Below are 21,813 nucleotides of genomic sequence, written 5' to 3'. Positions count from 1 at the left end.
TTTGTTTGCAACGCGGAAGGGTTGTGTAGTTTGTGTTGATGGTGACATGAGGATTTAGCTTTCTAGTATGTTTTAATATCTGATAAGAATCATGATCCCACATCACTCTGAATTTTCCTGGCTGTTCTTATTTTAAAACATTCTCTTGGCATTTTCTATTGGGTCATGTTAAATTAATAGATCAAATTAGTTAGAATTGCTCCCTCTATAATTTGAATATTCTATTATTATTATGCTTGCCATGGTGATCTGTGATCAGTGATCTTTGACATCACTACTGTAAAAAGATTGACTTGCTGAAGACTCAGGTGCATATGCCTACATCTGGGACCTTGGAAAGAATATGAGGGGCAGGGTTTGAGCCCCAGATGCTATTGAGCCACTGGATTCCCAAGCTTCAGTTGCCTTATTTATTTATTTATTTATTTGCGGTACGCGGGCCTGTCACTGTTGTGGCCTCTCCCGTTGCGGAGCACAGGCTCCGGACGTGCAGGCTCAGCGGCCATGACTCACGGGCCCAGCCGCTCCGCAGCATGTGGGATCTTCCCGGACCGGGGCACGAACCCGTGTGCCCTGCATCGGCAGGCGGACTCTCAACCACTGCGCCACCAGGGAAGCCCTGCCTTATTTTTAAACCAAAGACTGAGGTTTTACACTAAACTGAGGTTATCCCCACCTCATCAAGTTGCCATGAAGAGGTAACAGGTGAAAGGGCTTTATAAACTGTAGAGTGCAGGGCAAACGTGAGCCGTCATCACTGTCAGTGCTGTTGAGCTGTTGGCACGATTACATCCCCCATTCAGTGTCATGCAGAATGAGGTAGAGAATCTGTGGCCGGGTGGTTGTAGAGCACGGAGCTGGGCGTGGGAGGCGCGGGTTCTTCTCCTCACACAGCTGCGTGCCTTCTTCCGTGCGTCCCCAGACTCACTAGTCTATAAAGGGCTCTCCCAGTTCTGAAGTTCAAAGCCAGTAGCTTGTGAAAGCAGGTCACTCACTGCAGGCAGAGGAGGTGGCTGGATCCCCGTAGTCCCATTTCGAGCTGGAAGATACCAGTTTTTCTGATACAGCCCATCCTCATTATTCATGGATTCTGTATTACAGATTTACCTACTCAACAGAAATTTATCCATAACCCCGAAGTCGTCAGTACCTTTTTGGTGCTTTTGTGGTTAATCGCAGACGTGTACAGAGTGGTGGGAAACTCTGAGTCACCCGAGGTAGGTGCACGGTCCCAGCTGAGGTTGAGCAAGGTGACACCACGCCTCCTTGTTTCAACTCATCATTTTTGTGGTCTATATAGTGCCATGTATTTGCATTTTTGTGCTTTTTGGTGGTGATTTTGCTGTTTAAAGTGGCCCCAAGCGTAAAGCTGAAGTGCTGTATGGTCTCAAGCAAGAGAAGGCTGTGATGGGCCTTATGGAGAATATACATGTAGATAAGCTTCGTTCAGGCACGAGTTACAGTGCTGGTGTCCTGGAGTTCAATGTTAATAACCCAACTATATATTAAATAAGGTGTCTTTAAACAGAAACACGTAAGACAAGGTTATACATATTGATCGGTGGACGAAATTGTAACCAGAGACTTGCAGGAACTCAGCCCTGTATTTCCCTAGGAGCAGTCGTTTGGTATTTGCTAATTCAGTGTCTGTGGCTACTTTATAGAACATAACTACCATGGATTATGAGAACAGATTGTAAGGCCCACAGCCCAGCAGGGAGCAGCCTGGGGGCGTGGAGCTGTCCATGGTGCTGCCCCAGTGAGTGGCTCAGCATCTGGGGCTGCATCTCTCCCATAAGTCTGTCATCCACTGGATTCAAGGGTCCTGTGGCCAGATGGCAGGGAGACAGGGACGGAGAGAGTCATGGAGATTAGGGAGCTCTCTGTTGGACTGGCGGCTCTCAGGGTTTATGACCCAGGGGATTTCTTGCTGGACGGGTCTTGGGAAAAGCTGGTACTGATTTCACAGGCCACGCAAGGGTCCAGTTACCCCTCATGTGTCTGTTCACACAGTTACTGCACCGCGTAGTTTAGGGACACTGGCAGGTTTGGGATCCATGACCTCATCTGCGCGAGCCACACTGCCGACAGGGACACACGAAGCAGCAGTGCAGAGGGTCCCCCCGAATGTACACGTGGACAGAACTTTACGGCTTACAAAGGACTTTCGTACTGGCCTCTCCCCCCGCCCCCCGTCCTCACTGTTGGTTCTGGGAGGGTGGCAGGTTAGACCCCTCTGACAGATGGAGTTCCTGGGATCCAGAGGGGTGCAGTGGCCACCTGGCTGGGGGGCAGGAGAGTCAGGGCCTGAATTCAGGTATGTCTGGCTGTAGATCCACGCGCTGTACTGTGCTTCCACGAGTCTGGACGCTCTCTGTGACCTTGACCCTTCCTAGCTTCTGGACTTGGACTGTCTCCTATCCCACCCTCCTCTCCTCCCTCTGAAGGTGGGGAGTCCCTTCTCTGTCCCCCTCCTCTCACTTTAATGAGCCTTATGACATTCATCAAAAGTCGTACATTCATGGGAAAAAGTGGTGTCATCTTACTATTACAAATATTAAAAGTAGGGCTTCCCTGGTGGCGCAGTGGTTGAGAGTCCGCCTGCCGATGCAGGGGACACGGGTTCGTGCCCCGGTCCAGGAGGATCCCACATGCCGCGGAGCAGCTGGGCCCGTGAGCTGTGGCCACTGAGCCCGCGCGTCCGGAGCCTGTGCTCCGCAACGGTAGAGGCCACAACAGTGAGAGGCCCGCGTACCGCAAAAAAAAAACAACCAAAAAAACCCACAACATATTAAAAGTAAAAACAAAGAAAAAAGAAAACATATTTCCTGTGAGGTAGAGCAGCTCCTGCCTTTCGGGCGTGTGACGTATGTAGTTGTGGTCAGTGTGTGTACAGCCTGAGCTTCCGCTCTTTCACCAGACGTATTACACGCATTTCCATGTACCTACTTGTCTTCATAGGCATCCTTTTAAAAGACTGACGGAGATTAGGTTTAGTACATACAGCATAACTTACCTAGATTAAATGTCAATAATTGCAGAACATTACTTTCTTTTTCTCCTTCCTTATTATTATGATTATGGTTGTTATATTATTTGCTCTCATTGATACAGAGGGAATGTCTTTCTGCAAAAGGCATTTATTTACTTTACTCCTATTTTTTCTTTTCCATAAGATGGATTCACAGAAGCAGGAAAATGCTCACTTGCTTTTCACACAGGATAGAGTGATTTTGTTCTCTAGCCATATATGAGAGCTCCCAGTTCAATGTACTCTTCCCAGCTTTGGCTGTCGTAACTTTTTAGCAACTTTATTGGAGTATAATTTATGTAAAATAAACTGTGTCCGTGTAAAGTAAGTAATTGGATGAGTTTTGATGGTTGTGAAAGCACCACCAGAAACAGAACGTTTTGGGGCAACTACCAGTCTGCTTTCTGTCACTGTAGTTGTACCTTTTCTGAAGCGTCATGTGAACGTGGCCTTTCAGGTGTAGCTTTTCCTATGCCTGACGTTCACTCAGCATGATGATTTTGAGATTTATCCGTAGTGCAGTGCGGATCAGTAGTTTGTTCTCATTGCCAGGAACATTGAGTGGCTACGTCATGTTTCACGTGTACCTCCTCCTGGTTTCCAGTTTGGGTTTACTAGGGACAAAGTGTCTGTGAACACTTGTATACCAGTGTCTGTGCCAGACACATGCTTCATTTCTCTTGGGCAAGTACCTGGGAATGGCTGAATCACTGGTAAATATGTGTTTAACTTTGTCGAATCTGCCAGTTTTCCTAAGTGGTATTTTTTTTTTCTTTTTGCACTCTTTTTTTTTAAAATTATTTATTCATTTATTTATTGTTTTTGGCTGCGTTGTGTCTTCGTTGCTGCGTGCAGGCTTTGTCTCGTAGCAGCGAGCGGGGGCTACTCTTCCTTGTGGTGTGTGGGCTTCTCATTGCGGTGGCTTCTCTTGTTGCAGAGCACGGGCTCTAGGCATGCGGGCTTCAATAGTTGTGGCACACGGGCTTCAGTAGTTGTGGCATGTGGACTCAGTAGTTGTGGCTCTCGGGCTCTAGAGCACAGGCTCAGTAGTTGTGGCACACGGGCTTAGTTGCTCCGCGGCATGTGGGATCTTCCCGGACCAGGGCTTGAACCCATATCCCCTGCATTGGCAGGCAGGTTCTTAACCACTGCACCACCAGAGAAGTCCTAAGTGGTATTTTTAAAATACCAAATTTGTCTTCTTAAAAATGACAACTTGGGGAATTCCCTGGTGGTCCAGTGGTTAAGACTTCATGCTTTCAGTGCCGAAGTCCCGGATTCGATCCCTGGTTGGGGAACAAAGATCCTGCAGGCTGCGGGGTGTGGCCAAAAAAAAAAAACAACAAAGGACAACTTGTTCTTTCAATGTGAATTTTTAAAAACTAGTGCGATTTATATTTTCCCACATTTTTGTTAAGTGGTTATGTTTCCTTTTTGGCAATTACCTGTTTTGGTGTTTTACACGTTTATCTGTTGGGCTCTTAGGCATTTTCTTTCATAACTTGCTAGGATGTGAATTCTTTATTTTTTTGGTTTGTTTATTTGTTTAGGCTGCGTTGGGTCTTCATTGCTGCGCGGGCTTTTCTCTAGCTGCAGCGAGCGGGGGCTACTCTTCGTTGCGGTGCGCGGGCTTCTCATTGCAGTGGCTTCTCTTGTTGCGGAGCACGGGCTCTAGGCACGCAGGCTTCAGTAGTTGTGGCACACGGGCTTCAGTAGTTGTGAGACGCAAGCTCAGTAGTTGTGGCTCGCAGGCTCTAGAGCGCAGGCTCAGTAGTTGTGGCGCGTGGGCTTAGCTGCTCCATGGCATGTGGGATCTTCCCGGACCAGGACTCAAACCCGTGTCCCCTACATTGGCAGGTGGATTCTTAACCACTGTGCCACCAGAGAAGCCCCGTGAATTCTTTATTACATGGACATTAGTTATTTATTGTGAATTTCTCTCTGCTGGTTTTCATGTTCCTTTTGATTTCAGCCATGCTTCTCTTGGGCATAAGGGGAATTTTGAGTGCTCCGGGTCGGGGGCAGCTCTTGACCTTTGCGATTTCTCTTCTGGCTTTAAACTGGGTGTCCTGGGTGTGGCCGTGGTCTGCGTGTCTGTTCCGCCAGCGTCTCTGGGTGTGGTGCCCACGGCTGGTCCTGGCGACGGTTCTAGCAGGCCTCTCCCCACCTCATGGGTGAGAGAGGCAGGTGCGTGGGGTTTCCCTGAGAGAGTAGAGTTTCTTCCTACTCAATGACAATGAGTTTGTCATTGGTACTGAAGTAGTTACGCTGATGATAACATCCGTGTGGTGTCCACAGCTGACAGCGAACGTCTAGCCCCCCTGTGCCTTTCGGAGCGTGTTGGTGCTGGGTCTCCCAACCTGCACCTGCCGGGCGCACAGGGGCTGCAGGTGCTCAGAAAGGCGGGGTCGGGGTGGGCCCTGTCTGGACGCCCAGGGGTCTTCTTAGCACACGCGACAGGCCCACCTGCCTGTGGAGCCTGGGCGAGCTGAGTGAGGGGGCTGCAGCCCTTGTGTCGTGTGGTGTTTGGGGCATCTTCGGAAGATCTTTCTAAGTCAGGGCCCTTGCGACTGAAATAAAGTGGCAAGTCCATGCCCTGTGTCCTGCGTGGGGCACCCAGGCCTCAGGTGGACAGTGGCTGGGCCACGTCCCTGCTGTGGTCACCTGGACAAGTCACCCACCTCACTGAACCTGCTTCCCGTTAACTTGGGACAACCCATTATTCACACAGCGTTTATCGAGCGCCTGCTGTGTGCCTGGCTCTGCTCTGGGCACTGGAATCTGATGGTCATCCACACAAGTCCCTCCTCCTGAGCTGCTTTCATGCAGTGGGGGACAGACAGCAAACCGATATGAAACACCAGTGGTGATGATGGCAGTAAAACAAGGTGCTGTGACAGGGAAGCCCCTCGGGCCACGTTTAATGTGGTGTCCAGAGAGGCTCTCTGAAGAGGTGAGAGTCGTCTAAGCTGCAGCTGGAATGACAGGAAGGAGACGCCTGTGCAAAGGCACCGGGGCAGAGAATCGGAGGGGGAGGAGGCCAGCAGGGCTGGTGAGCAGCGCGAGGAGGGGCTGTCTTGGAGAGCTTTCTCAGAACTTTGGGTTTTATTCCGAATTCCCTGGGAAGGTTCTAAGGGGGGCAGGGAACGATCTTTAAATAAAGATCCTGTGGCTGTGGTGTGGAGGGCAGACTGTCGGATGGGAGTGGAAGGGGCAACCAGTGCATTCTAGGGGTGATGGCAGCAGCCCGGGTGGGGAGCTGGCAGTGAGGGGGACTTTCTGATGGCCACGTGGGCTGGAAGCGTATGGGGGGTGGGCTGGTCCCCTCTGAGAGGTTGTTTGGGAGTGGCCCATCGGGGTTGGGGGGCCGGCAGCCGGCCCGGGGTGACCTTCGGACTGGGCGCCAGCAGCCCCTGTGTGAGCTGAGCCTTCGTGTTAGGAGGAAGTACTGGCAGGCAGTCTGCTTCAGACTCTTGGGACCTGCAGACTCCCTCACTAACTGGGCGGGATGAGCTGTGAAGAAAGTGATTTTTCAGCATTTAAAGCAGGGACATGGGACCCCTTGTGTGGCCCCCACTGGGCCAGGCCTGGCGGCACGTGGAATCCTAGAGAATACAGTGGCATGTACTTCGTGCCACCTCCAGCACTCCACTCCCGCATGCAAACCCTGCATCCTCCCCCAACCCCAGAACCCCTCCCTCATCGCGCTCCCGGGGTTGCCAGCTGCCTGCTAAGCGCTTTGCATTCATTATCTGGGTCCAGCATTTTCCAAGAATGTCAACGCGGGGGTCTGACAGGTTTGAGGACTTGGCGGTTTCTAACTCTGTGATCTTGGCCTCCTTTTTAACCTCTTGAGAGTCAGCTGCGTCTGTGAAACGGGGCAGTAGACATAACAGAATGCAGGCAGAGTTTAGTGAGATGATCTGCGTAGCTCTACCTGGTGCTCACTCAACATGGCAAATGTGTAACAAATCGTAACCATCTGGGTGCCCGAGGTACCACGAGGCTCCTTCTGCTTGCAGAATAAAAAGAGAGTGCCGCCCGAGGGCGGCAGCGCTTGACCCTGAGTGACGCTGACGGTGAACTTGTACTTCACTGTGGCAGGTGGTGGGGACTGGAGACCTGACCCACTGCTTGTCACTTCTGTACCCTCCGCGGGACCAGGAAGCAGTCGGTGTGGGCAGTCTGAGCATTTCGCCTGATCGGCCTTCTGCTGGGCTTTGGGCTGAGGGAGCTGAGAGTAAACAGAGTCACGGGAGAGTTCCTGTTTTGTTTGGAATAACACGGCCCCTTTGCTTAGTTTTGTAGGGATCTGTAGGGGCGTGAACTGGGCGTCGCCTATCATAAAGGTGTGGCAGGAACGTCCGGGCGGTGATGCAGAATGATGCGACGGCGGCGACATTCCACCTGCTGCCTGCCAGCTTGCGGATGCGGCCGTCAGTCCTGTGGCCTCTCCCAGCCTTTGCCGCCAAGGCTGATGGGTGGCCTTTGTCTTAATCAGGCTCACTGACCTGGACGCCTCACTGATGGGGCCCCTTCTGTTTCCCTCACATGGGAGCCAGGCAGGGCGTGGAAGTGGGCGGGCTGCAGACTGCCCGTGGCAGCCTTGCAGAGGGCAGAGGACAGGAGCTGGTGTGGAGCCTGGGTCTCTGGTCATGGTGATGTAAGCAAAGGCTGGGGTTTTCTGCCTGCGGCTCAGTCTTCCAGAGCCTGATGGCCGACTCCCCGGAGGAGGGGGCATGGGCTGCAAGTCAGCGGGCCTGGCCAGTCCCTGTACCGCCTGTGAGGACAAGGGAGAGCCCCGCATCAGCGGCCCCCAGGTTCCCGCCTCCAAGGTTGGGTTAGGTCAGGTCCTTCCAGGACCCAAGTGCGAGGGCTCAGTCACGGTGGTGAAGTAGTTTCTGGAGGAGAGACAGAAACCAGGAGCAATTTAATACCTTGGGTTTCTAAGGAACAGCTCTGCAGCACATCTTGGAATTTTGTCGGATCTGTCTAGACACCCGCCTTTGTGGGTCCCACTCTGTGCCAGGCGCGGGCTCTCCATGCCCATGGTCTCAGTCTGTGTTCACCCCCAGAAACCTGGGGGTCAGAGAGGCTGTGATGCTTGCCCGCTGTCACGTGGCAAGTGCAGAGCTGGGGTGGAAACTCAGTCCTTCCTACCAGAGCCTGTGGGCTTTTTCTCCTTGTGTGGGAAAGAGTACCGTAAAGATTTATCATAAAGGAATCCTGTTTGTAATAAAAAGAAGTCAGTCAGTCTGGCATGCCGAAAGGCTCCGTGGCGCCAGGGTGAGGGTAGGGTGGACGTCCTCCCTGCTTCCTGCCTGCAGCTGAGCGTGGTTGGCAAAGGGGCAGCTGTTCCTTTAAGTCGGATTCTCCGTGGGAGCTGCGGCAGCCTGGGGTGGGGATAGGGGGAGGGAGGTGCCTGCCTGACAGATCTCCCCTCCTAAGCCCTTCCGGCTCCCAGCCAGACAGCCTGCCCATGACGTTCCCTCTGAGTCCATCTTTCCTTCCCCACCGAAGCCGCTGATTCATCCACAGGCTGGAGTCCACTGTGCCATGGGGGGGTCTCGTGGCCTTGAGCCTCTTTGGGTGCCCCATGGTGGGGTGTGAGGGAAAAGGGGGCTCTGAACATCACAGAATCCTGGCTGCTTTCTGACCAGAAACACAGATCGGGGGCGGGGTGGGGGACAGGGCCCAGGCCCGGCCAAGGTCACAGGGCTGGGGCCAGGTTGACCCATCCTTCCTCACTCCTCTCTGGCCTCCCTGTGCAGGGTGCTTCAAGGATGACCGCATCGTCTTCTGGACTTGGATGTTCTCTACCTACTTCATGGAGAAGTGGGCCCTGCGGCAGGACGACATGCTCTTCTACGTGCGCCGGAAGCTGGCGTACGTGGGCAGCGAGGGTGCTGTCGACGGGCGGAAGGTGAGTGGCCCCTTGGGGCCCAGCCAAGTCTCCCTGGAGGTCTGCTCTTGGTGTGAGAGAGGGGCTTCCCTGCAGTCCTTGTGCGAGTCGAGAGGGGAACATGGTGTTCATTTAGCACCTGCCAGGCTTCAGGAACTGTGCAGGGATGGCCACACACGCGTCTGATGGCGGGATGCGCTGGGCTTGTGTAGATAGACGTCATTATTAGTCTTCACCACGACCCTGGAAAGCAGCGATTATCATCACTGTAGTACCTTGGAGGAAACACGGACAGAGGCTGGGTGATTTGGCCAGCATCTCATAATTAGTAAATAAATGGGGGAGCAAAGATTTTGACCCCAGCGGGCTGGGGTCCTCCCTGGCCGCGGGCAGTTGAGCCGGCTTGGTGACGATGCTGTGCCTACCAGTCCCTGAGCGCTCACCACGCACCCGACACGGTGCTGAGCTCTCTGCCTCCCGATCTCGTTGTGTCTTCCCAGCGACCCAGCAGGGCAGGGGTTATTATCCCCGCTTTACAGAAGAGGAAGCCGAGGGCTCACAGGTGGAATGAGTCGCCTCACGTGTTTCATCCGCTAAGTTTGTGTAGAGCAGTTGATCGAACAGACTTTGCATGTTTTTCAGAAGCTTTATTTAGTATTTTGTAAAATGTTTAACCAACCTGTATGCCAAACATGGAAACACGTTGCTTCCCTTTAAATACACGGAAACGGGAGGGCCGTGGAGGCAGGTCTTTGCAGCGTGCCCACCGCAGGGCCTGCAGCCCCGGGCCGGGGCTTGTTACCTGGGGCTGGTGCCTCCCCTGCCGTGTGCCTGCTCTTTGAGCCTGACGCGTGATGGGTTTTCTGCAGATGGACAGGCCTGGTACCCGCTGCAGAGGAGGCATGGTGGCTTGCAATGCCGGCGGCCGCATGGCTGGTCTGGCCGGGCTGCGTGTCATGCAGGAAGGCCCAGGGGGTGGCCAGGGTCCTCTGATGTCCATCTGGTGTCTGCAGCAGCTGGCTGTGTGGCCGCGTTGTCACTGGGGCCAGTGGGCACTGGGACCCTGAAGTGCATCGCGTGGCGCCAACACAGTGTGGCAACTGCAGTGACCAGAATTTGGGTTTTATCCCCAGAGCCCTGGGAAACCACTGAGCCTGACAAACCAACGAAGGGGACGTGGTCAGAGTTCCATGTGGCAGGCTCTCGCGCATAGGTGGGGGAAGGGCTGGGGGGCGTCAGAGTAGAAGTGAGGAGCTGCCGTGCTGCGCCGAGCCGGGCAGAGGGAGGGGTGTCGGGGTGGGGTCAACTCCGAGGAAGGCCCAGGAAGTGGGCTTAACTAGCAGGGCTTCAGGTGATTGAATGTGGGGCGGAGGGAAGGCTTGGCCGGGCAGCCAGGTCTCTGGCTTGGGCCCGGGGTGAATCTGGAGGGGACACAGGAGGAGGGCAGGTGTTGGACGGGTTGAGTCGCAGGTGCCCGTGGGACATCCAGATGGCGGTGTCTTCCAGGCAGTGGGAGGAGCTACAGATTTGGGACCATGGGCACCAAGATGGCATGGGAAGAGGAGGGAGCCTCGGGGGAGTAACAAAGAGGCCTAGGACAGAGCCCTGAGCCAGCCTGACGTGGGAGGGACCAGCTGGAGACGTTGAGCGACTGGCTGGGGAGGTGGAGGGCTCCAGAAGTGGGCAGGCGTGGGGATGCAGGACGAGAGGGGGACGGGCCATTGGATCTGGTGACCAGAGGCTGTGGCACAGGCCTCGCCTGCACGGCCTTGGTGCTGGGTGGGACCCGAGCCACACTCAGTGTGGGCAGGGGGAGCCCTGGGAGGGGTGGAGGGGTGGAATTTGGGGGCAGGTGTGGGTGGAGAGGTCCTGAGCTGAGCGCCTTCGGGAGCCTGGCCCAAGGTCCCCGGTCACCACACCCACCCTTCCGGTCCAGCAGCGTCTCCCCCGACTGGCCTTGTAACCTAGTCCAGTCAGCTCCTCTCTAGGGCTCAGCCTCTCCTGGAAAAGGGGGCCGGGTTAAGGCCATCCCATCGCACACAACTGGGGGGCCAGAGGTTTGGGCGATGTGACCACACGAGTCCCCTGGCGGAGGGCGGTGAGAGTCTTGGGTGCCTCGGAGCTGGCGACTCCCGTGATCGGCGCGCTGTCCTCTGTCCTCGGCACAGCTCCCTCCACGGTTCGCCAGCGGGGAGACTGGAGCCAGGGAGCATCTGCCCGGGGGCAGACAGCCGGGAGGCAGCAGAGCTGTGGGCTCCGACTTTCGTCCGCCGCCTCTCCGGCCTGTTGGCATCTGCTGGGGTCCAGATTACAGATGACTTTTTTTTTTTTTTTTTTGCAAAATCTTGGTGTTTTCTCAAAGGCAGGGAGACCAGAGGCTTCAGTAAGGACTGGGCACATCTGAGACTCTCAGCTGTGCCTTGGATTTCGGTGCCTGGAGAGGACCCGGCTCTAGTCAGGGAGGGTTTTCTTAGCCTGACTTGGCCTTGAATTCTCCAGGCGGGCAGGCGGGAACAAGGAGAGGTCAGGTCTGCGTGTTCCCAGAGTGGCCGGGCAGGGAGGCGAAAGGAATGGGCAGACGATGGTCTCTTTCTCGCGGGGAAAGAACCCTGGACTCAGGACTGAGGAGTTTGAAGCAGGAGGCCCGGGGCCACGTGCGAGCTCTCCTGAAGGTTGGGGGCTGTTGAGGTCGGGGGGGGAGCCTGAGTCCATGGGAGTGTGTGGCAGTCTAGCTGTTCACGTGCTGGAATGTTCCATCGAACACCTGCCGTGAGCTCTGTACAGATGCCTCTCTCCCAGCACTGGGAGCACAAAATGACTCAGACTTGGCCCGGTCCTCGGGGAGCCCGCAGTCTGTTGGGATGGACAGACAGCATGGCCAGTGGCACGTGGAGCCGTCGGTGCTGTGATGGTGGGAAGAGTGCGGGTGTCTGGGGACCCACAAAGAGGAGGAGGTGACACCTGGCCGGAATGTTGTAGGACAGAGAGAGGGGATGGCAGTGGACTGAGGACATTCTTGTGGAGGGACCGGCACACGCAGAGTGGGAGGGGCGTGTCAGGCGCACGTACGACGGCACCCTGCCGGGCTGGGCCATGTCACATCTGCCAGTAGTGTTTGGAAGGCAGCCGGCGGGCAGCGATGTGGGGAGATCCCGCAGGCCTGGGGGTGCGAGGTGGGCAGGGAGGGGGAGTGAGGAGACCACACAGCCGCTCCCAGGCAGCTTCTCTGCCCGCACTGCTCAAAAGAACGGAAAGGCAAGCCCCTGGCAGGCGTGCTGCGGGCCCTACCGAAGCGCCTGCGCGCTGCGGGTTCTCTGCGGCAAGCCCGGGCTGCCTCTGGCCCCCTCCTCGCCCTGCAGCCTAGCGGTACCCGGTCACCATGGCAACCCCAGGGCTGCCTGCGCTAGGCCAGTGGTGGAGGGTGGATGGGTGGACGGGCCGCCTGTAGGCGAGGTGAGGAGAGCAGCGTGGGCGGCACAGGTTGCTGGGACCCCCCCCACCCACCGCAGGGCCTGAGGGACAACCTTGGAGGCTGAGTTCTTGGTGAACTCTGGGTCGCATAGCTAGAGAGCCCAGGAGTAAGGAGTCCACGTCTGTGTTAGCACCTGGCGGGTGCAGTGGTGAGGGAGAAGACGCCCCCGTGGGGCTGGGACTCACTTCTGCCCTGGGCCTCGCAGCTGGCTGAGGCCGAGCCCGAGGTGGAGGTGGAGGTGTACCGGCGGGACTCCAAGAAGCTGCCGGGCCTCGGAGACCCTGACATCGACTGGGAGGAGAGCGTCTGCTTGAACCTCATCCTGCAGAAGGTACAGGGGAGCCGCGGGGCAGGGCTCCAGGAGGGGGGCTGTCAGAAAGCCCTGAGGGACAGCAGACCCCTCCACACCCCCGTCCTGCGCTCTCTTCCAGCTGGACTACATGGTGACATGTGCTGTGTGCACACGAACTGATGGCGGGGACATCCACGTCCATAAGAAAAAATCCCAGGTGAGCCCTCTGGCTGCCCCGTGTTTACTTGGGAGGCAAGTCCTCCTGCTGCCTTCCCTGCCCCGAAGTGAGCGTCCAGCTCCAGAAGTCCATTCAGCCCCCGGGGGCCTATGTCCTGCTCAGGAGCGCTAAACCAGTCATCCCAGATGGCTTCTTCCCAAGTGGCAACCTTGAGCGTGGCCTGGCTCTGGGCAGTGTGACCGCGGTGACCTGTGCCTTGGGCAGCACACTCCACCCCACTGAGTGGCTCCTGGTCTGGGTGCAGGGCCGGGGCCACACTCAGTCCTTCGCATCTCCTTTCTTTCAGCAAGTGTTCGCATCCCCCAGTAAACATCCCATGGACAGCAAAGGGGAAGAATCCAAGATCAGCTACCCCAACATCTTCTTCATGATCGACAGCTTCGAGGAGGTGGGCTTTGTCTCCCTCTAGCTCCCCCTCATCAGGGAATACGAGGGAATACGAGACGCTTTTCCCTCAGGCCTCACACGCCTTCAGAAAGGCGGTGGGCGCTGGGCTGGGGTTGCGCTCTTCCTGCTGTTTGACTCGGGGCAAGTGAGTTCACCTGGCTCAGAGCCTCGGTTTTCTCATCTGTAAAATGGGCATCAGAGTTGAAAGGTCAAAGAGCTCATGAATAATGGGAAAATGCGCCGTAAATGCCTACAGAGAGTGCTTCCCAGGCGGGAGGAATCATTGTTATGGCCCTTAAACTCTGAATCAGGGCCTCCACACCTTGGGATCCTAGGATGTCCAAGATGGCTGGGGCTCTAGAAGTCATGTGGACCAAGCTTCTATTTTAAGGTTGGGAAAACTGGGGCCCAAGGCAGGTGACTCGACTGGGAAATGTGGGGTGCCCGGAACCCAGCTGCTTCCCACTTGCGACCCTGCCAGCTCCTGTCCAGCCACTCTCCCCTGTCGAGGCCCTGGCAGCGGTGCCGGTACCCACCGGAGTGGGTCGGGGCCCTGGGAGGACTCAGGAAGAAGGGGCCTGTGTTTCAGGGCTCTTCTCGATTGGATTGGTGTGTTGAGGCATCTCAGGCTCACACGGCTCATCCGTGGCAGAGCTGAGATTTGAACCTCAGTCTGTGTGACCTCAGAGCTCGGCCTGTACGCTGGCCCCCGGGAGCGGTGACTCGAGCAGGGGCGGGGTGCGGAGTCCCCCGCAGGCCACCCTGGCGGTCGGGCGGTCCATCCGTCGGGCGCCTGAGCTGGTGCCTGCACGCGAGCCGTGAAGCTCGGGGCGGGTGGGCCGAGTGCCCACAGCCGGGGTGGAGGAGATCCTAGAAAGCGGGCCAGACGGTCCCCGTGGACCGTTTAACTCCCTGGCATGAGGAAGAGTGATGGGGGCAGTGTCCTTCCAGTGGCCAGGGTGGGTGCGTCCTCTTCCGGTCCCAGAGTCACCGTTATCAACCCCACCCCCTTGTAGACGCTGCCCCCGCCCCGCGGTAGCCTGTCCGCCTTCCTGTGCTGGTCTTGGTGGAGCCGCGGGGGGCCTTGAGCAAATACCCTGACATCTGTGGCTCAGCGTTCCCACCTGCAAAGTGGGAGTTCCTGAGCAGTCCGCCCTGGGCCAGTGAGAGGGTGCTGGGCCGAGAGCCGGGCTGCGGCTGGGTGGTGGCAGCTGGCAGGCGATGAACCCGTCTCTGCCTCGCGCCCCACCCCAGGTGTTCAGCGACATGACCGTGGGCGAAGGAGAGATGGTCTGTGTGGAGCTGGTGGCCAGTGACAAATCCAACACGTTCCAAGGGGTCATCTTTCAGGGCTCCATCCGCTACGAGGCGCTCAAGAAGGTGTACGACAACCGCGTGAGTGCAGGGCCGGTGCAGGGCCCAGGGGCAGGCGCCCCCCAGGCCCCCTTCTGCCCTCGCCCGGCTCGGAGCTGTACCTGCCCCTCCTCGGAGCGCCGCAGCCCCCCGGAGCCCCCTTAGGCGGTTGTGTTGTGCTCTCTACAGCACGTCTCGGCCCACTCCGGCCCACTCCGGCCCCCGAGGGAAGACCCTCCTGGGATTAGCCCCTGCTAGACTGAACTGAGGGGAGAGGAGTCCAGGTGGACGGGCCGCTCTCCCACAGCTGAGCACTGTCCCGAGGACGTCCTCTCTCTGGAGCCTGGGAGGAAGGGACAGGGGAGGTGGTCTCAGGTCCCACTGGGCTGGGGCTCTCTTCCCGGCCTGTGCTGGCCCTGCGTGGGGCATGGTCATCGGGCTGAGAGGGGCATCAGCCAGGGATCCGTAGCGCCCCGGCACTGCCCTGCCTCGTGGGCGAGCCCAGGTCAGCCGGGGCTCGGTCCCCCTGGAGGTGGGCTGGCAGTCCTCAGGGGCTGCTCGTGCCCCCAGGGAGCGGGCATCCCTACCTGCCTGACTCAGGCCCTCTCCCACGCGTCCGCAGGTGAGTGTGGCTGCCCGCATGGCACAGAAGATGTCCTTTGGCTTCTACAAGTACAACAACATGGAGTTTGTGCGCATGAAGGGGCCACAGGGCAAGGGCCACGCCGAGATGGCGGTCAGCCGTGTGTCCACTGGTGACACGTCCCCCTGCGGGACCGAAGAGGACTCCAGCCCGGCTTCGCCCATGCACGAGCGGGTAAGGGCTGCGCAGCTTGGGGAGGGGCCTCCCGTCCCTCAGAACTGCTTCCCACCGTCTCCCTGATCCTTACAGCCCCCGGTGAGGTAGGTGTCATCATCCCCAGCCTTCTGGGGAGGAGGCCGAGGTTCAGAGAGGGCAAGTGACTTGCCCAGGGTCGCACAGCAGGTTAGCGCCTGGGCCCTGAGCGGCCGCTGCGGTGGGGCTCCGTCTCCAGGGTTCTGGCGCCTGCCTTATTGGACCTGCTGGGCGAGTGTGGGCACGTGACCGGCCTTCCCGGAGGGTGAGCCAGGGGTGAGGAGGAGCCAGCCTCCCCTCCTGCCCCAGCAGCATCAGCCAGAGAGCGCAGAGGCCCTGGGGGCCGCCTAGCTCTTCTCTCTGCCCGGGCCACTCGTTTACAAGGTGTTGTACACCTGAACTGCTGGGAGGCCACCAGCAGCCCGTGGGTGGGCCTGAGCTTTCGGGTCTGCAGGCCTGGGGACCCAGGCTTGCCTGATTTACTTGCCCTGTCCCAGGTCACATGGCTCTCGTGTGACAGCACTGAGCATTTGAGCCCTGCTCTTTCTAGCCACTGTCCTTCCCCAGGGGTGGGAAGCTGAGGTCAGTGGCAGCTTTATTCACAGAGCCTCCAGGGGGCCCCAGGGCTCAGGCAGGGGAAAGTCTCCAGCCCGCTGGCTGCTTTGCCCCAGTTGGGTCTTCAGAGGGGGCAGCTCAGAGCTGGGCGTCTTGGATGAAGACAGGGTACTGGGGGCACCTCCAGGAGAGGGGCTGCTGGGGGGCTGGAATCCAGGTGCTGCTGCTTGCGTGAACTGGGACAGATCTCTTCTCCTGAGCCTCAGTTTGCTCATCCAGAAACGGGGTGAAAACACCTGCCTCCCGAGGTGCTGGGGGCTCAGAGGAGCCGCTGAACATCAGATGGGGCCCTCAGGTCACAGCCGCTGTGGGGACGGCGGCTGGTCTGCCTGGGAAAATGGCTCCTGAGCGTGTAAGTCACGCATCACTGCGGGCGCGCCTTAGACGGGGGAGCGCGTACGTGAAATACTTCTAATTCTGTAAAATTACGTTCACCTTGCACATCTCCAGGTAGTCAGATGGCGGTTTTCCTTCTTTGTATGTCTTTTTTTTGCTTTGAAGTTTCTGCAATGACTGTGTTTTATAAGCAGAACAGAAACAATAAATGCTCTTTTTTGTGATGATGGGTGAGAATTCCAGGCAGGGGCCTCTGTTGTCTTGGGAATAGAGGGGGTTTACAGTCGAGATAAGGAGGTTTATTCTTCTCCTTGGTCCTAAATTGCCCACTGAGGCCCTAACGAATGTGTATGTGAAACCCCTTGTGAAGACGTGGCCTGGGCTTGGGCTGGACAAACCTGGGTGCCCGTTCCAGCCACTTGTTTGCCGAGTGACCACAGATCGGTTACTAGACCTGCCCGGGGCCTTGATTTTCCATCTGTCAAATGGGGGTGATGATCTTTCTCGCTCAGGGTGGCTGCGGGGGTGAAGGAGACGGTGCCTGGGAAAGTCCCTGGCCCATAGTAGCAGGGAGGCCTGGGGTCAAGGGGAGGGGCTTGCCAGGGTCACGCAGCTGTCAGTGGCAGGCCCTGACCTCCCAGGACTGCACAGGCCCCCTCCACCTCTGTGCTCACTGTCGCTTGTCCCCTCCCTTTTCCAGAGGGGTCGTTTGTAACCAGCGCATGACAAATGCAGACTCTGTGTGTATTGTGGTTTCTGGTGTTTGTTTTTTATCTTTTAAAAACCTTCCCTGGCTTGTGGGAGGACCGTCTGGAGCCCAGCGGCCGCCGGGACTCTGGTGGATGTCGGAGCCGTGACGAGGAGGCTGATGGGGCTCCCGAAGTCTCAGTCCCAGCTCGTCTTGTTCCTCAGATTCTTGTTTGCATGGGGAGGAGGGAGGAGATGGGCCACGTTCCCTCTGCCTGGAACGCCCTTCCCCCCCTTCTTCACCTAGCGAACTCCTACTCGTCCTTCAAGACCCAGCTCAAGCGGCATCTCCTCCGGGAAGCCTTTCCTGATTTCCCAGGCTGTTGATTCCTTTTGCCTCTGTGCTCCCCTGTATCCTGTGCTTCCGTTTTTCTGTCTCAACAACAACATTCGGTCTGTGGTTGTCACTTTTGGGTCTCCTGCCCCCAGCAGACTGTGAGCTCCTTGAGGGCAGGGACCACTGTCACGTGCCTGTCTGTCCTTAGTGCTGCCCTGAGTGGGTGTGGAGAATGGGTGGTGACTGGCAGTGTGGCTGGAAGAGAGGAGAGGAGGAGATGGAAGCATGGACCGCTTGGCCACTGCACGTCTATGAAAGGATGCTGGGAGAGAGGGGGGATGGGACATAGTAGCCAAAAGAAGAAATCAGGGTGAAGAGCATGGCCTTAGGGGCAGAAGACCTGGGTTGCAACCCGGTGTGGCCACCATCCTGCTGGGTGACCTCGGGCACGTCAGGGTCGCTGTCCCGCCTTAGTTTCTTCTTTGTCAGATGGGCTGATGCCGGTTCCCGTTGTGGGAGGTTGGGAAGGTTCGGTGCCGTGGCGGGTGCTTGAGCCGCATCAGCGGCCAGGCTTGCTTTGGGCTCTGACGACCCTCCGACTGGCGTTTGAGGCCCGCAGGAGGGCAGCCCGGTCCCTCCCGGGGCAGCGCTGGAGGCCAGCACCCGCTGGGCCCCAGCAGGGCGGGTGTCCTTGTCGTCCGAGGCGGGAGGTGGGTGGGCACTGGGACCCCGGGTCGGTGGGCCGCTCTGGTGACTCGCCCCTTGTTCCCAGGTGACCTCCTTCAGCACTCCCCCAACGCCCGAGCGCAACCACCGGCCCGCCTTCTTCTCCCCGTCCCTCAGGAGGAAGGTGCCCCGCAGCCGGATGGCGGAGATGAAGAAGTCTCACTCGGCCAACGACAGCGAGGAACTCTTCCGGGAGGATGACGGGGGAGGTGACGCTGCCCCTCCCCAAGCTGCTTCCTTCCCCCATCCACAGTTAGAGGGCCGGCCGTCCCGGGCGGGGACGGAGCCATGGACAGACAGACAGAGGCCCACCGAGAGGCGCCCCCAGCCCGGCGCTCTCAGCGCTCAGCGTGTGAGGCACAGCTGGCAGTCTGCACTGATTTCAGGGGTTCAGAGCCTTCCCGACATCACTGGTCTGCCTGTTCGGCCGAGCGGGTGGGGGAAACGCCTGCCGGGTGAGGGGAGCTCCGTGGTCCGCGTGCACCTCCCTCCCTGGCTTTTCTTCTCAGGTCGCTCTGGAACCCCGGGTGGGGGGGGCATCCCTCAGGGTCTCTCCTTGTTCCGTGCGGTCCCCTCAGGCCTCACCTGCCCTCCCCGAGCCCGCGGGCCTGTCTGTCTGGCAGCCCGCTGGGCGTCTCGGCCCGGATGTCGCAGAGGCCCTGGTTCTCAGCCACTCAGTGTGCAGTGTCTCCTGGCTGGCCTGCACCTTCCCGCTGCTGCCTCTGTGCACATGGGCCCCGCCGTCAGCCAGCCGTGCGGCGGGGCGGCGGGTCCGTGTTCGTCAGAAGAGCAGCGGGAAGCCATCTGGAGGAGCTGGGCTGTGGCGTTGAACGGTCCTGACTGGCAGGACCCAGAGGCAGAGGGCCTGCTGGACGAGACCCTGGCCAGGGCCAGGAGACGCCGGCACCGGCCTCAACCTGCTCTTGAGTGAGCTTGGGCGAGCGCCTTCCTCACCTCGGCTTACTTCCAGACCAGCAGGAAAGCACTCGTAGCCCCCAGCCTGCCTTCCCAGGCGACCCGTAGATAGGCTGATGGTGACAGGTCATCCCAGCCTCACCCCCATGGCCTCCCAGTGACAGACAGTACCAGAGGGGAGCAGCGAAGTGACACAGTGTGGCGATGGGCCAGACCCCACAGAGGAGACTCTCCAGGACAGAGAAGGGGGTGTCAGGGAGGGCTCAGAGGGGTGGGCCCTGAGGGGTAGGATTGGGCTGGATAGGCAGGAAGGGGCACTGGGTGTTGCAGGCCGGGGCGATGGGGCGCCCAGCAGAGGGTCGAGCTGGGCCAGGGAGGCGCCACCTGGAATGGGAGGTGTTCTCCCCGCCGCCTGGGCCTGACCGGCCTTCTCCCCTCCAGCCGACCTGCACAATGCCACCAACCTGCGGTCTCGGTCCCTGTCCGGCACGGGGCGCTCCCTGGTCGGGTCCTGGCTGAAGCTGAACCGAACAGACGGGAATTTCCTTCTTTATGCACATTTAACCTACGTCACTTTGCCGCTGCACCGGATTTTAACAGGTAATTTTGACTTTGTGTGGGACCTCTGGGAAAACCATGGCCCCTGAAGGTGTAGTCGAGGGGGAGGCAGAGCTGTCACTGACGGGCCGCAGGGCGGTGCCGGGCAGTGGCTCCAGAGTCCCCGCGTGAGCCCCGTTCCCCGTGGCCTCGCCAGGCGGTGCAGCTGCTCCAAGCCCATTCGTTCCCTGTCTGCACGGAGGGCGGTCACAGCACCGCAGTCACCTGAGGGGTGGAAGAGAAAACGCCCGTGAACGACGTGGCGTGCTTCCTTCATAAATGGAGCACTGGGGGTGTGACCGCCCGCGTCTTCCCCGCCACCCTAGACATCCTGGAAGTACGGCAGAAGCCCATCCTGATGACCTAGCCGTGTGCGGGGCCCACGCGGAGCCTCCAGCCCTGCCCAGTCCTGGGAGTGCTGCCAAGTGCCTACCTGTCCACCGTCACTGGGGTCTTCCGGGACCACCCAGCGCCGCAGCCGGAGCCAGGCGGGACCACTCGACTCCCGGGGCCAGGGCCAGCTCCACCAACACCAGCCCAAACTGAAGTGCCTCGTTCTCCTCCCCGCTGGCTCTGCTCCTGCCCACCCACCCGGCACCCTCAGCCCGTCTCTGGAGAACTCTCTGCACCAAAAGAGGACCAGAGATGCCAAGAGGCATAAGAGAGAGCAGAGGAGCAGCCAGCATCCAGAGGGAGTCCAGCCCTACGGACCCGATGTACGCATCCCGACAGGCGGCAGGCAGAGACCACTGGCTGGGGGCACGCAGTGTGTCAGACTGTCAGCACTTAAGGAACAGTGGTTTCCGATTTTGTGACACTGTACCGATGACCTTCAGCATCCAAGTTAGTCCCGATCGTCTGTCCTCCCTCGTTTACTCCTGGTTGTAGATGGGTTTCCACGGGGAGCGGGGAACACGGCTGTCTGATGGTTTTGCCCTGGGCTGGGAATACCTCACCCCGTGCCCGGTTCCAGACAGGCCCCCATCCTGCCAGAATGGCCTTTGCTTCCAGCCAAAGAGCATCACCAACACACACACCTCCAGCTTGGAGACAGCCACCCCATCTGCGCCTCAGCTGGCGTGGCCTGCGGAATTTGGATTCTGAGGGCAGGAGAGAGTGCTTGGTAGCCGGGCAGGAGAAGGGTGGGGTCCCTGCCAAAGGGCGAGGAGGGGTCTGCGTTCTCCCAGGAAGGTTCCAGGCAGAACCTCCGTCCTCTGGGGCCAGGGGAGGGGATAGGGTGTTTCATCTTCCCTGGTTTCTTAGAGCGTATTTCCTTTGAATGGGCGTGCTGGTCCCATTTCTCAGACCAGTCACTGAGGCAAAGGGGAACTGGCTTCCATGTGGCTTGTCAGGCCCCGTTCCAGCTTGAGGGGTTTCCACCTGTGGTGACACATTGCGCTCTTCTGAAAACCGTGAGCCCCCTGGAGAACAGAAGCGTTTCCCTGCCCACGGGAATAAGCCATCAGCTGGGTCTCTGCTGCTCTGTTTTGCTTGCGTCCTCAGGAGTGTTTGAAGGGTTCCTGGTGTCCTAGGGTTAGAGATCCTCTGGGGGAGAAGACGGAGAGGAGGAGGGGCGCGTTTTCACGTCCGTTTCCATTCTGCGCGTTCTAAGGGTCTGCGTTGGGCTCCGGGAACCGGGGACTACTTTGGGGCTTCTCCAGATTTTGTATGCTGTTATTAAAAGCGAGCTACTGCATTTCATTCTGCCTCAGTTTGCCCACCTGTCGATGGGGCTGATACCACCTACCTCACCGCAGTCTCCAGGGTTCCGGTGCACGACCGGGTCAGGGCGAGATGGCCAGCCCTCCTGCATAGCTCAGGTCAGGTGGCAGACCATCGGGACGCTTACCCTACCCCACACCCTGGTCACCAGGCCGGGGAGGTGAGTGGTGGGGTCGGGGCGAACGTTCTTGCGTTCTCTGACAGCGCCCGGCTCGTGCTCGGCTGCATCTCAGCTCCCCGCACAGCTTCACGTTCCAAAACTGTCTTAGCGCAGCACGGTCAGGTCACGCCCCAGAGTGTTGGAGCAGAGAGCGCCTCAGGGAGCCGTGAGCCTGGCCCGGTGTTCCCAGGTGCCGGGTGAGTGTTCT

The 21,813-nt window shown here is 58.5% G+C and overlaps 1 protein-coding gene across 1 annotated transcript in view; it reads left to right on the top strand.

Moving 5' to 3' along the window:
• Window positions 1–21,813, top strand: part of KIAA0930 — a 40,282-nt gene extending 18,469 nt beyond the window's left edge. Inside the window, exons 2-10 of the mRNA XM_082850785.1 lie at window positions 8,803–8,954; window positions 12,611–12,736; window positions 12,837–12,914; window positions 13,222–13,323; window positions 14,577–14,717; window positions 15,298–15,492; window positions 18,258–18,420; window positions 19,568–19,726; window positions 20,050–21,813. Of these exons, the coding sequence (XP_082706911.1) occupies window positions 8,803–8,954; window positions 12,611–12,736; window positions 12,837–12,914; window positions 13,222–13,323; window positions 14,577–14,717; window positions 15,298–15,492; window positions 18,258–18,420; window positions 19,568–19,726; window positions 20,050–20,090 (1,157 nt within the window). The 3' untranslated portion in view covers window positions 20,091–21,813. The remainder of the gene's footprint in view (window positions 1–8,802; window positions 8,955–12,610; window positions 12,737–12,836; window positions 12,915–13,221; window positions 13,324–14,576; window positions 14,718–15,297; window positions 15,493–18,257; window positions 18,421–19,567; window positions 19,727–20,049) is intronic.

This window comes from Leucopleurus acutus (genome assembly GCF_964270905.1).
Source record: "Leucopleurus acutus genome assembly, chromosome: 11".
Classification (NCBI taxonomy): Eukaryota; Metazoa; Chordata; class Mammalia; order Artiodactyla; family Delphinidae; genus Leucopleurus; species Leucopleurus acutus.
The sequence above is the reverse complement of the archived record's forward strand: the minus strand, read 5'-3'. Positions and strand labels throughout refer to the sequence as shown.